A 13008-nucleotide genomic window follows, 5' to 3' on the forward strand; every position below is an offset into this window, starting at 1 on the left:
TGCACAGACAGAAATCAAGGAAGCAAAGAGCCTTTTTGCCAAGCAACAGAGCCTGCACACTCATGACACAGCAAACAAGAAGTATGCTCGTTCAGCCGCTGCCCAGAGTATCCACAGACTCTTAGGACATATGGTAGGGGTCCCATTAAATAAACAAATTCCACAAGTTCACACTTGATCTCAAAATGTGGAGATGGCGGAGGGGCAAGAAGGGAGATTCGAGACCACTAATAGCATGAAAACCTCAGACAGCTCACATCAGTTCTTTCACTGCTGTTTCAGAAGACCTCCTTGGACGTTGGTATCCCATTAAAGCCACAAAGAAACTCGCATACACACACACAACTGATGCTCAGCCACAAACATTCTTAGGTGAATGCTGGCATGCAAGTTAAAAATAATTTACCACCAGCCCCAATTCCCAGCCCCTGCAAGGAAGGTCGTAATAAACCAAGTGTCTCTGTGCTGGCAGTTGGCAGAGCTGATTTCAGCAGATCAGGCTGACCGAACACAGTCGCCTCCCGAAGAAAAACATTTTTCAAAACACTTCACTTAATCACTTCTCAAGAAGAGAACACCCTTTCTATGCAAAAAAAAAAAAAAAAAGGATTTATACAAATTTTATTAATCACCTTCCTGAATCCAAAAGTTCCATCCAAGGCAATGTTCCAAATAAAAACACATAAAAAACATTATTACACTTCTTCAGTCTCTGTGGCAATACTTTGCAAATGACACACCAGGCTCCCTTCTGCTTTTTATACCTGCACTACAGCTTGTTTCACCTACTGAGAGCTGTATCATTTGCGAGACATGGTCAGTAATCCATCAGCCTGCCAAAAAAAAAAAACTATCAATGAAGGAGCTCTCAAGAAGAACCAAAACCTATCATATGAAGGCACAAACATGGCTAAGCATCATTTATATTTATGAAATAACACCAAAAGATGAACGCAAGGACACGCTATACCTACCATTACACGTATATGATTTGCTTTTGCAGACCAAGCTCATAATCAGTGCCCCGAGGGCTGTTTTTCAAAGGCACAGTTCAACTGGTAGTAGCGTGAGTTAAGCCTCTGCGCGCTGTAAGCAAATTTAATGACATCACAATGTGATGAAGCTTTTCTTATTGTGACATCATCACCACCACCACTTCTTGAAAAGCTGAGGCACAAATGTGCTACTGGACTGTGCCGAAGGCATTCTGGTGCAGACCCCTCTCCATGTTATGAGGATAAATTAAAAGTGTAAAAAGAAATATGGATGGAGGGATTGTCTGGAACTAGGGAGTTCTAGAAAAGAAGGCAGTATACAAGGACAAGTTAAAACTGCCTTGCCATGGAGGAAATCTCAAGAGAGAAACCAGTATGCAAATACAATGAAAGAAGTGATCCCACAACAAGCATCAGTCGGTCGGTGCTGCTCCCTGCTTTGCTGCCCTGCGATACCATAGCCGATTGCAACTGTGCCGTGCCCTGCTAGCAAGTCACAGAGCTGACTGCTCAGTGCACAGAAAATCTTCTGATCCAATGCCAGCTGCATTCCCTTTATGGCATTGTTGCTGTCTCTGACATCACTTCCTCTTCCTGTAGGGAATAGAGGAGAGGGAGGCTGCAGCTGGGGAATAATGGGCTGGCAGGCTAGTGTTTTAAAGATAACTGCAGTGGCGGAGGGACTGCCCCTGCACTAACTGCTGTGATAATGGTATGATGAAATGTCTGATCCTATTGGGGTGGGCAGGGCTCTGGGGAACAGAATAGGAACAGCAGGGACTAGGTTACGCTTGTTAAAGTTCAATGGGGAAACTGGCTGCCCTTGCACCTATCTGATCTGGTACGATACGATGTCCAATAATAAATCACTCTGTACTGCCTCAAGCCTGCCAAGCCGACACAACTGGTGGTAACTGTAAATTAACTGAAATGCTCCTTGCACTGTCTGTAAAATTAAGTGTATGTGTGTGTGTGTGTATATATATATATATATATATATATATATACACACACACACACAGTTTTTATAAAACTGGTAGACAAAAATACAGCCTCACAGTGCATTAGTTAGTTACCCTTCTTCGAAGGCTATTTATTATTTCCTTAATTATTACTTCGAAAGGAGTGAAGCCTGTGAAAACTGGGATTGCTTTAATCAGTGGGATTTGAATTAGAGACTTAAGTATATGTATTGTTAAATAATTTCTGGTTTTTAAAAGAGAGAGAATGTAATCAGATGTATTATTTCTAACTAAAACCTGGACAATAAGTATGTTCTCAATGAAATGAATTGACTATACACTGTTTTTGGTCTTGCAGAAGCCAACCAGATGATCAATGTGGAATAATGTATTAGATGAGTAATATCTGGGGATAATCAGGTTAATTAATACCATGTTTTCTTTTTTTTCTGTTTACTGTTTAATTGATCTCCTTGTCTTATTTCAATCTCCCTATTTTTCTTCACTTTGTGGTCTAAGAAAGAGAAAGATTGTATATAATCCATATATCTAGTAGGGATTGTTTTCTTCTTATATTGTATTAATGTGCAATCATCTCTGTATTACTGTTTGCAAGTTACCCTTGTAAAATGAAAAATTATAAATTAATGGGCCAGGAAATAGGCCTGCGCTAATAAAAAAAAAGGCTATTTATTTATTGGCACTTATATATCACAACTCTGGAAACACACTATGCAGTGTGCAACAAAATAAAAGCATGGAAACCTAAATAATCCTATCACCCCACCCCCAACTTCATACACATTCCTAAATAAGTACATTTTCATATCTTGCCAAAACGCCCTCAAATCCTGTTCCATCCACAAGAGAACAAGGAGAGTATTCCACACTGAAAAAGCCTTAGCTTGATGTCCCAGCCTCCCAGTAACCCTTTGACTTGGAATAGGCAGCAAAAGGTTCCCATGAGAACTCAACACTCTACCTGGCATATAAGGATTCAGCTTAGATCCCAACCAGGAAAGTCCCAGGGTCCGACAAAAATGATAAAAGGGATGGGACAACTACCCTATGACTCTTTAGCCTGGAGAAAAGGCGGCTGAGGGGTGATATGATAGAGGTCTACAAAATAATGAGTAGGGTAGAGCGGACAGATGTGAAGCATTTGTTTACACTTTCTAACAATAATAGAACCAGGGAACACAAGATGAAATTAGAATGTGGTACATTTAAAACAAATCGGAGAAAGTTTTTCTTTACTCAGTGCGTAGTTAGACTCTGGAACTCATTGCCGGAGAAGGTAGTGACAGCAGATGGCCTTGCTGAGTTTAAAGGGGGTCTGGATAGATTCCTGAAGGAAAAGTCCATTGATCGTTATTAAATTATGGGGTTTTGCCAGGTTCTTGGGGCCTGGATTGGCCGCTGTCGGAGACAGAGTGCTGGGCTTGATGGACCTTTGGTCTTTTCCCAGCATGGCAGTGCTTATGTGCTTATGCCCTAATACAAAAAGCAACACTTTGTAGTGCAACTCTAAACGTTACTGGAAGCTGGTGGAGCTAGATCAAGACTGGGGTAGAACATAATCAAACAGGACTACAAATCTCTGGGCATATATGTGTCCTGACAAACCAGCACTCAACAAAAAAGCACCAATAGGATATTTCCGTGTAAATGTTAATCCCATCTCTTCCTTTTCTGAAGCTCTCACCGGCTTTCCTCTTGTTAATCAGGATGCAGTCAGACACATTGAAAACTTTTCTGCATTTCAAGTTAGCAGGGCTGAAACAGCCTTCTAAAGAAAATAACTATGCCGGTCACATTGCACGCAAGTGAAATGAGCTGAAATACAGCTTACTTCCGTATCAGGAAGGTGTGTAGGTGGTCTAAAAACCAGTGCTCTGCACCTTTGCAAAAACCTTTCAGCTTTCATGTTGAATACAGAGCAAATATGTCCTTGAGGGATACTTCTGGTCCAAAAATCGATGAGTGGATGGCGAGTGCTGACGGTGATGGGCTATGCCAAACTCACTGCAACGTTGTACAATGGAAGGGCTTGGAAAACATCTGGGCTCCCACTGTGTAATTTAAGAGTTTTAATTTGTTAATGTGATCTTCATGTGGCCCCCTGAGGGGCAGAAGGGGAAAGGATGGGTGAGGTACGAGATTAGGGGAGAGTTTTCAGTTGCTGCCGTTTTGTGGGGAGAAGATGGGTGGGGCTATTCTTGTGGGGAAGGGATGAGTTTCACATAGTAAATGATGGCAGCAAAAGACCTGAACGGGCCATCCAATCTGCCCAACTGTCACAGTCATTATCAATTCATAATTAAATCAACAATGAATGTGATGTATAATACTTGATCATGGTCTTTCTTTGGCATTTCTGGGACACAGACCATAGAAGTCCACCCAGCCCTTATCGGTGGGGGGGTCTGGCTGGTAGTGGGGTGGGGGAGGTAAGTTTTATTGTGCCACAATTGTCGCAATACCCTCTCTATTGTCTTATTTCTTTCACACAAGAAAAAAAAATGTGCCTTTCCATGTGCTGTCAGTTCCACATGCCTTGTTAACAGGATCCAGCAAGCTGCTTCAGCCCTTTTGAGGTACTGCTATCACAGGTTACCCCCAAATCCCCTTTTACTTTCAGAGGGGGCATAAAGGGTGGTGGTGAAACTGCACAGCACCTAAACCAATCCCAGCGACTCTTAGATGAGAAGCTGAGCAGATTCCAAGCCCCACAGGAGCACGGCTGCTGCTCTATTGTGATTTATATCACTATTAACAATGCCAGGCGGTTCATCAGTGGCTGATTATCATGCATTAGTTTTCTTTCAGGTCTGAATAATAATCAACTAGACTGATTAAAGTTTTACGCTGCTGATCAATACGAATATGCTGAAATTGTAACAAGAATCAATACCATCTTTCACCATTACAGTTAAAAAGAAAAGAAGAGTCACTTTCCAACGTAATGCTATTCACTCCTCTATTTTCCATCAGTGGTAAAGTGTTTATTGGGCACTATGTGATCAGAAGCCAAAACGAAATTTGTTTAATATTCAGCAAATGGTCTTTTTTATTTGCTAATCTGTAGGAATGGCTGTAAATATTTATTTTTTATATACGGATTTGTAAAGTATATTTTCAAGATATATCTCGATTAGGAAATAGACTCTTTCAACAAATTAATCATAAGAAATAACATACTACGGTAATATAAACCTCAATGAAAATAGGCTGTTAAAAAGACCACTATGAAGGGGGCATTCAATGGAAATACAGAAAGATCTTATGACTATTATAAAATTGAGATATAAAAGGGGAAAAGCTACTACTTGCCCTGGGATTCCACGTGGAATGTTGCCACTATTTGGGTTTCTGCCAGGTACTGGTGACCTGGATTGTACAACGTTGCAGTGAGTTTGGCATAGCCCATCACCGTCAACACTCGCCATCTACTCATTGACTGTTTGTGCCAGCAAAAGGCCCCAGAACATGGTGATACCCATTTCTCCTTAACCTTAAAGGGTGTTCCTTTTTTGCTTGTTGCTCCCGAGATCACTTGTCTCTCTCCATGAAACAAGCATACCCTGGCAACACATCCCTGTAGTGTGGTGTTGCAGTGCCCCCTTCCAGTATCCTACAGCACATTTGGCCTGAAGATGTACAGTATATAAGGTAAAATTATGTATCATACCTGATAATTTTCTTTCCATTAATCATAGCTGATCAATCCATAGACTGGTGGGTTGTGTCCATCTACCAGCAGGTGGAGATAGAGAGCAAACTTTTGCCTCCCTATATGTGGTCATGTGCTGCCGGAAACTCCTCAGTATGTCGATATCAAAGCTCCATCCGCAGGACTCAGCACTTAGAGAATTACACCCACGAAGGGACACTCTGCCCAGCTCGCCACCGCCGAAACGGGGGAGGGGAATTAACCCAGCTCATCCCCACACAAGTGGGGGAGGGGAATCCGTCCAGCTCATCCCCGCGGAGCGGGGGAGGGACACCACACCCGCCGATGCGGGGGGATCTGGCTTATCCTGCAACCGCAACCGCGGGAGGAGCTGACTGACCCTAACACCGCCGAAGCGGGAGGGGTACAAAGCTGCCCTACAGCCGCACGAAGCGGGAGGGAGTACCGGCAGATTTTAAATCTCAATCCAGCCCCGTAAAACAGAGGGGAGAGGAATGCAGCAGCTCACTATAACACAAACTCGTCTCAACTCTTGAAGAATCCAAGTGAAAGAAGAACTTGAACACGAAGTCCTCCTGAAGTAACTGAAGGCTAAACTTGAACCTAAAATTCAACCAGAATATAAACAGTACAGATATCTGGGAGGGGCTATGGATTGATCAGCTATGATTAATGGAAAGAAAATTATCAGGTATGATACATAATTTTACCTTCCATATCATCAAGCTGATCAATCCATAGACTGGTGGGATGTACCGAAGCAGTACTCACCCAGGGCGGGACATAGAAATCCCTGACCACAACACTGAAGCTCCAAACCGGGCCTCCGCCCGAGCAGCCACAGTCAAGCGGTAATGCCTGACAAAGGTATGGGCCTTCCCCGCGGCCACCCAAGCCGCTGCAATGGCTTCCTTGCCCATCTTGCCACTGTAGGCTTAGAATCCTGCAGACCCTTACGAGTACCTGTAAACAGGACAAACAGATGATCCGATTTCCGGAAATCATTGGTCACTTCCAAGTATCTGATGATGACTCGTCTCACATCCAGAAATTGAGAGCAGAGTATTCCTCTGGGTAGACCTCCCTACGAAAGGAAGGGAGACAGAGCTGCTGAATCACATGGAAGCGAAAAACAATCTTGGGCAGGAAGGAAGGCACTGTGCGAATAGTCACTCCTGCCTCAGTGAACTGCAGAAAAAGCTCTCGACATGAGAGTGCCTGGAGCTCGGAAACTCTTCTGACTGAAGAGGTAGCCACCAAAAAGACTGCTTGCAACGTCAGGTCTTTCAGAGATGCCCTCGACAAGGGTTCAAAAGGCAGCTTCTGCAATGCTCTTAGCACTAGGTTGAGATTCCACGCAGGCACCACTGAGTGCAGAGGAGGGTGCAGGTGATTAACTCCCTTGAGAAAGCGCACCACATCTGGCTGCGAAGCCAGGGAAGCACCCTTCAGGCGGCCCCTGAAGCAAGCCAGAGCCACTACCTGAACTTTCAGGGAACTGAGCGACAGGCCTTTGTCCAGACCTTCTTGCAGGAACGCCAACACTGAAGAAATTGGAGCAGTGAAGGGAGAAAGTGAGCCTGCTTCACACCACGCTGCAAAGATACGCCAAACCCTGGCGTAAGCAGTAGAAGTAGAGCGCTTCCTCGCTCTCAGCATAGTGGCGATGACCTTGTCTGAGAAGTCCTTCTGTCTCAGACGCTGCCGCTCAATAGCCAGGCCGTAAGACCAAAGGGGGAGGGATCCTCCATCACCACGGGACCCTGATGTAACAGGCCCTGCTCCACTGGCAGCCGCAGAGGATCGCCGACTGAGAGCCTGATCAAGTCCGTATACCAGGGACGTCTGGGCCAATCCGGACCCACCAGGATTACCCTGCCGGGATGCTTTGCCACCCGGTCTAGCACCCTGCCCAACAAGGGCCAGGGCGGGAACACATAGAGAAGCTCTTGTGTCGGCCACCGTTGGAGAAGAGCATCTACTCCCAGGGATCGAGGGTCCCGTCCTCTGCTGAAAAAGCGCGGCACTTGGCAATCGGCCGATGACGCCATCAGATCTAGGCTCGGCTGGCCCCAGTGCTTCGTGATGCCCAAGAACGCCTGAGCAGATAGCTGCCTCTCTCCGGGCTCCAAGGTATGGCGACTGAGAAAGTCCGCCTTGACATTCATGACTCCGGCAATGTGGGCCGCTGACAGCTGTTCCAGGTTCGCTTCCGCCCACTGGCATAGATTCATGGCCTCCTTGGCTAGAGGGGCGCTCTTGGTACCTCCCTGGCGGTTGACATAGGCCACAGCCGTGGCATTGTCCGACAGGACCCGTACAGGCTTCAACACCAGTACCGGGATGAACTCCAACAACACCAACCGAATGGCTCTGAGTTCCAGGAGGTTGATAGACCACTTGCCTCTGCAGGAGACCAGAGCCCCTGCGCTGTCCTTCCCAAGCAGTGGGCTCCCCAGCCCATCAAAGAGGCGTCTGTCGTGACGACAATCCACTCCGGGGTCACCAGAGGCATTCCTGCAGACAACTTGTCTGTCTGCGTCCACCAGCTCAGCGCCTTGCGCACTGCTGGGTCCAAGGGAAGGCGCACAGCATAATCCTCCGACATCGGAGTCCAGCGCAGCAGCAGAGATTGTTGTAGTGGTCTCATATGAGCCCTGCCCAGGGCACTACTTCCATCGTGGCCGGCATAGAGCCCAACAGCTGCACGTAGTCCCAAGCCCGAATAGGAGAGGCTACTAGGAACTAGTCCACCTGAGCCTGAAACTTGACAATCCGATTGTCTGGCAGGAACACTCTGCCCACTTGGGTGTCGAATCGAACTCCCAGATACTCCAGGGACTGAGTCGGGCGCAGCTGGCTTTACTCCCAGTTGATGATCCAACCCAGGGAGCTCAAAAGAGCAACCACCCGGTTCACAGCTTTGCCGCACTCTGCATAAGAGGGGGCTTGGATCAACCAGTCGTCCAGATAAGGATGGACTTGAACTCCTTCCTTCCTCAGGAAGGCCGCGAAGACCACCATTACTTTGGAGAAGGTCCGCGGAGCAGTAGCCAACCCGAACGGGAGGGCTCTGAACTGGAAGTGTCGGCCCATTACTGCAAAACGCAGAAAGCGTTGATGAGGAGGCCAGATGGGAATATGCAAGTACGCTTCCTTGATGTCCAAGGATGCCAGGAACTCTCCTGCCTTCACTGCCACTATAACAGAGCGGAGGGTCTCCATGCGAAAGTGCCGAACTTTCAAGGCCCAATTGACCCCTTTGAGGTCGAGCATAGGCCGTACAGAACCTCCTTTCTTTGGAATCACAAAGAAAAAGGAGTAACATCCCTTGCCAAGCTGAGTTTCTGGCACCGGAACGACCGCCCCCAGGCGGATCAGATTGTTCAAGGTCTGCTGCACTACCACAGCTTTGACCGGAGACTTGCAGGGAGAGAGTACAAACCTGTCTTTTAAGGGTCGGCAGAACTCTAGCTTGTAGCCGTCTCTGATGACTTCCAGCGCCCAAGCGTCTGAAGTTATTGTGGTCCACTCGTCCATAAACGAGGACAGCCGTCCTCCAATCTGCACTGGGGCGTGGACCCAGGCCCCGTCATTGGGTACGAGACCCTGGGGGAGGACCGGAGGGAGCACCTCCGGGACGGCGGTCTCTGCGAAAGGAATGCTGCTTGGGGGAGAAGTTCCTCTTGAAGGAAGAGGGGGCAGAGGAGCCCGACCTGCCCGGGCGGTACCGACGGGTTTCCTGAAACCGTCCTCTGGAGGGACCAGGGCAAGTACTAGCCCGAGCCCTGACCTCTGGTAACTTCTTGCCCTTAGACGTGCCGAGATCGGTCACGATTTTGTCCAGCTCGACCCCAAAGAGCAGCTTGCCTTTAAAAGGCAATCTAGCCAGGCGGGATTTAGAGGTGTGGTCAGCAGACCAATGTTTCAGCCAAAGCCACCGCCGCGCAGAGATTGTCTGAGCCATGCCTTTCGCTGAGGCCCTCAAGACATCATACAGCAAGTCTGCCAAATAGGCTAAGCCCGATTCCAGGGCCGGCCAATCAGCCCTCAAGGAAAGATCCGAGGGGAAAGCCCGCTGCACCATAGTCAGGCACGCCCTGGCCACATAGGAGCCGCAAATTGAGGCCTGCAAACTTAAAGCAGCTGCCTCAAAGGACGACCTTAAGGCCGCCTCCAATCTTCTGTCTTGGGCGTCCTTTAGGGCCGTGCCACCTTCCACCGGCAACGCCGTTTTCTTAGTCACCGCAGTGATTAAAGAATCCACGGTAGGCCACAGATAGGCCTCACGTTCACTTTCAGTCAAAGGATAGAGGCGGGACATAGCCCTAGCCACTTTAAGGCTCGCTTCCGGGACATCCCATTGAGCCGCAATTAAGGTGTGCATGGCATCATGCACGTGGAAGGTTCTAGGCGGGCGCTTCATCCCCAGCATAATGGCAGAGCCAACAGGGGCTGAGGGAGAGACGTCCTCCGGAGAGGAAATCTTCAAAGTGTCCATGGCCTGTAACAACAGGTTGGACAAATCCTCTGAGCTAAAAAGCCGCGCTGCAGAGGGGTCATCCGCTCCAACCGAGCGGGGATCCGTCTCCTCCAAGGAATCCGCAAAGGACCGTTGGGAGACCTCAGATACGCTGCCCTCATCTACATCGGAGGAGACAAAGTCCTCCAAGGCCTGTGAATCAACCCGAGGGCGTTTACCTCTGGGAACCTCAACCTCTTTACCAGACGAGGGAGCAGGGGCAGCGTTTTGCATAAGGAAGGCCTGATGCAGCAGCAAAACAAACTCGGGGGAGAAACCCCCCAGACTGTGTACTTCCGCAGCCTGGGCAACAGCCCTAGACGCACCCTCAACCGGCGCTCGCAAGAGCGGGGGAGAGACATGCTGCGCATCCAAAATGGCGTCCGGCGCGACACTCCGCGAAGGAGCCGCGCGGGAAGAACGGCGCTTAACTTTAGCCGCTTTTGTGCCGTCGCCCAAATTAAGGGCGTTTATGGCATTAATGTCTCCAACCTCAAGGGCGGCCCAAGAAGAAGCCGTCCGAGCCGCGTGGCCGGCCAAGATGGCGGAGGCGAGGAGCGGGGGATGGGCGTTTATGGCGGGAAAAATCGCCACGCCGGAGGAAGGACCGGGACATTCATCGGCCACGAAACTGTCACCCAACAAGGGCGAATCAGGCTTTAAGACCCCCGCATCCCCTCTAGAAGCGCCCAAGCGATCCGGGGAGCGACTCTTTACGCCCTCGCCCTCCGACGCCATATGCCACGTGGAGATAAATCGGGGAACCCCCTGCCCGCTATAAAAAGGTAAAAATTACCTGCTGTCCGCTCCGAGCTGTAACGACCTGGTGTCCCAGTGAGTAGCTGCAATAAACGTTTAAATAAACGTCGAAATAAACGCCTTTAAGGACGTTCAAAATTTTTTTTTTTTAAACGGAGCCAGCGGGAGGGGGGAGAAAAGGAGGGACCTGGCACCACCAGGTTTGCACTTGCTCAAAAGAGCCCTCAACCCCAGGCACTCAACAAAACCTAAGAATTAGGCTTGGAGGCCTTGCCAGAGCTGCTGCTGTGTGTGACCACCACCTGCTGAGATAGAGAACATACTGAGGAGTTTCCGGCAGCACATGACCACATATAGGGAGGCAAAAGTTTGCTCTCTATCTCCACCTGCTGGTAGATGGACACAACCCACCAGTCTATGGATTGATCAGCTTGATGATATGGAAAATCTGTTTACTGATACAGGTACTGCAACCTTTTCCTGTTGAAGGAAAGAGATATATTTGTGCTTCTGGGGAATCATCAACACAGAAAAGGCACAAATACAGAATGAGCAAACGAAGGCAGGAAGGAGCAGTGAGAAAGTACTAGAGGACGTGGTGTTTACTGGTATTTAGTCAATCAGTAGACCTTTTTTTGTTTGCACCAGTGGCGTAGCAAGGGCGGGGTGGTGGGGGCGGTCCGCCCCGGGTGCACGCCGCTGGGGGGGGGGGGGGTGTCGGCTCCGCTGGTTCCCATATTGCAGAGGGAGCAGGGAACCAGCGGATCCGACACCCCCCCCAGCGGCGTGCACACGACAGGCAAGAATGCACTCGTGGGGGGGGGGGGGGGGCTTAGATGATGCGCCAAGGGGGGGGGGGGGGGGGGGGTGCACAGCGGCAAACCGCCCCGGGTGGCAGCCGCCCTCGCTACGCCACTGGTTTGCACCACTGGTATTTTATCAGCGTTTATCAGGTCAAACCTAAAACTGGAAACCTTAATCACGCGAGCCTTCAGTCTTGCAGATCAAAAGGGTACGTACTCATCAATACATTTTTTAGGTTTGAACTCACCAGTTGTGCAGCTCTCTGCCTTTCCTCATTGGCGTAGGCTCTCTCCCACAAAATACTCGAATTCAGTTTCTCCTCAGCTGCCTTCCGTTCTCTCTTTGCAATTTGGGCAAGTTCATCCTGGATGATTGCCTGCTCCTGCTCGTATCTGTATCAGTGGTAAGAAGAGACAGAAAACTGACTTTAGTGCCTGATTCATTCAGCACCTGGCGGTGTTTACACATATTCGCTTTACGCAGTGACGGGCTCTATCTTCCATAACAGTCTTCATATGCTAAGGTGACATCCAGATATCAGATACATCAGAGATTACTGCATGTCATGCTGGTCTTCATTTATAAAAGAGATTGTAGAAGTACAGTAGGCGGAAGCTTTATTTATAACACAAAGTATATTACAGGTCCAAGTTAAGACTGCAGCAAGCTCTCTGCTATCGAGTTTTCCATGTTTGTTTTTTCCCAAAAGAACTACAACGAGAGCTAATGGGTAGAAAATAAACATAAGAAATTCAACATAATTGTCCAATAAAACAAAAAGCCCTGGCACAAACTGTGCTGAAGTGAGAGGATATGTTTCATGCTCATGAAGCATAGAAATGAAGTAGAAAGTGCAGACAACAGATGTTCTTAGCAGATCTGATCATTCATATTTCTGTCTTCATAATGAACTTCTGAGTATTGTGCCTATATAGGTACTGTCCAGGTTTCCTACCTGTTTATGGGTACCTAATTAGTGCCCTCGGCTGAGGATCTGTTCTTTATTATTAGTAAAATTGTCACCCTATTAAGACCATCACCTCCACTCCCTCTGCCCCTGTCTTCCTTACCCCCCACTACTGCCCCCTGGTCTTCTTTCAGGCTCAAACTCTACTCTCTCTGAGACAAATTCTTTTTTCCAAGAAGTCCACTTTTTGCTCCCATGATTCCATCCCGCAATCTTGGCTGAAAATGTCCTGGGATTTGTAGTATGAAGTGTTGCCATGATTTGGGTTTCTGCCAGATACTTGTGGCCTGGCTTGGCCACTGTTT

At 48.2% G+C, this 13008-nt stretch overlaps 1 protein-coding gene across 1 annotated transcript in view; it reads right to left on the reverse strand.

The window, feature by feature from the left end:
• Positions 1–13008, reverse strand: part of CHCHD6 (coiled-coil-helix-coiled-coil-helix domain containing 6) — a 227308-nt gene that overhangs the window by 183077 nt on the left and 31223 nt on the right. The window contains exon 4 of the mRNA XM_030207627.1: positions 11984–12128. Coding sequence (XP_030063487.1) covers positions 11984–12128 — 145 coding nt within the window. The remainder of the gene's footprint in view (positions 1–11983; positions 12129–13008) is intronic.

The sequence above is a fragment of the Microcaecilia unicolor genome, chromosome 6 (assembly GCF_901765095.1).
Source record: "Microcaecilia unicolor chromosome 6, aMicUni1.1, whole genome shotgun sequence".
In the NCBI taxonomy this organism is placed as follows: Eukaryota; Metazoa; Chordata; class Amphibia; order Gymnophiona; family Siphonopidae; genus Microcaecilia; species Microcaecilia unicolor.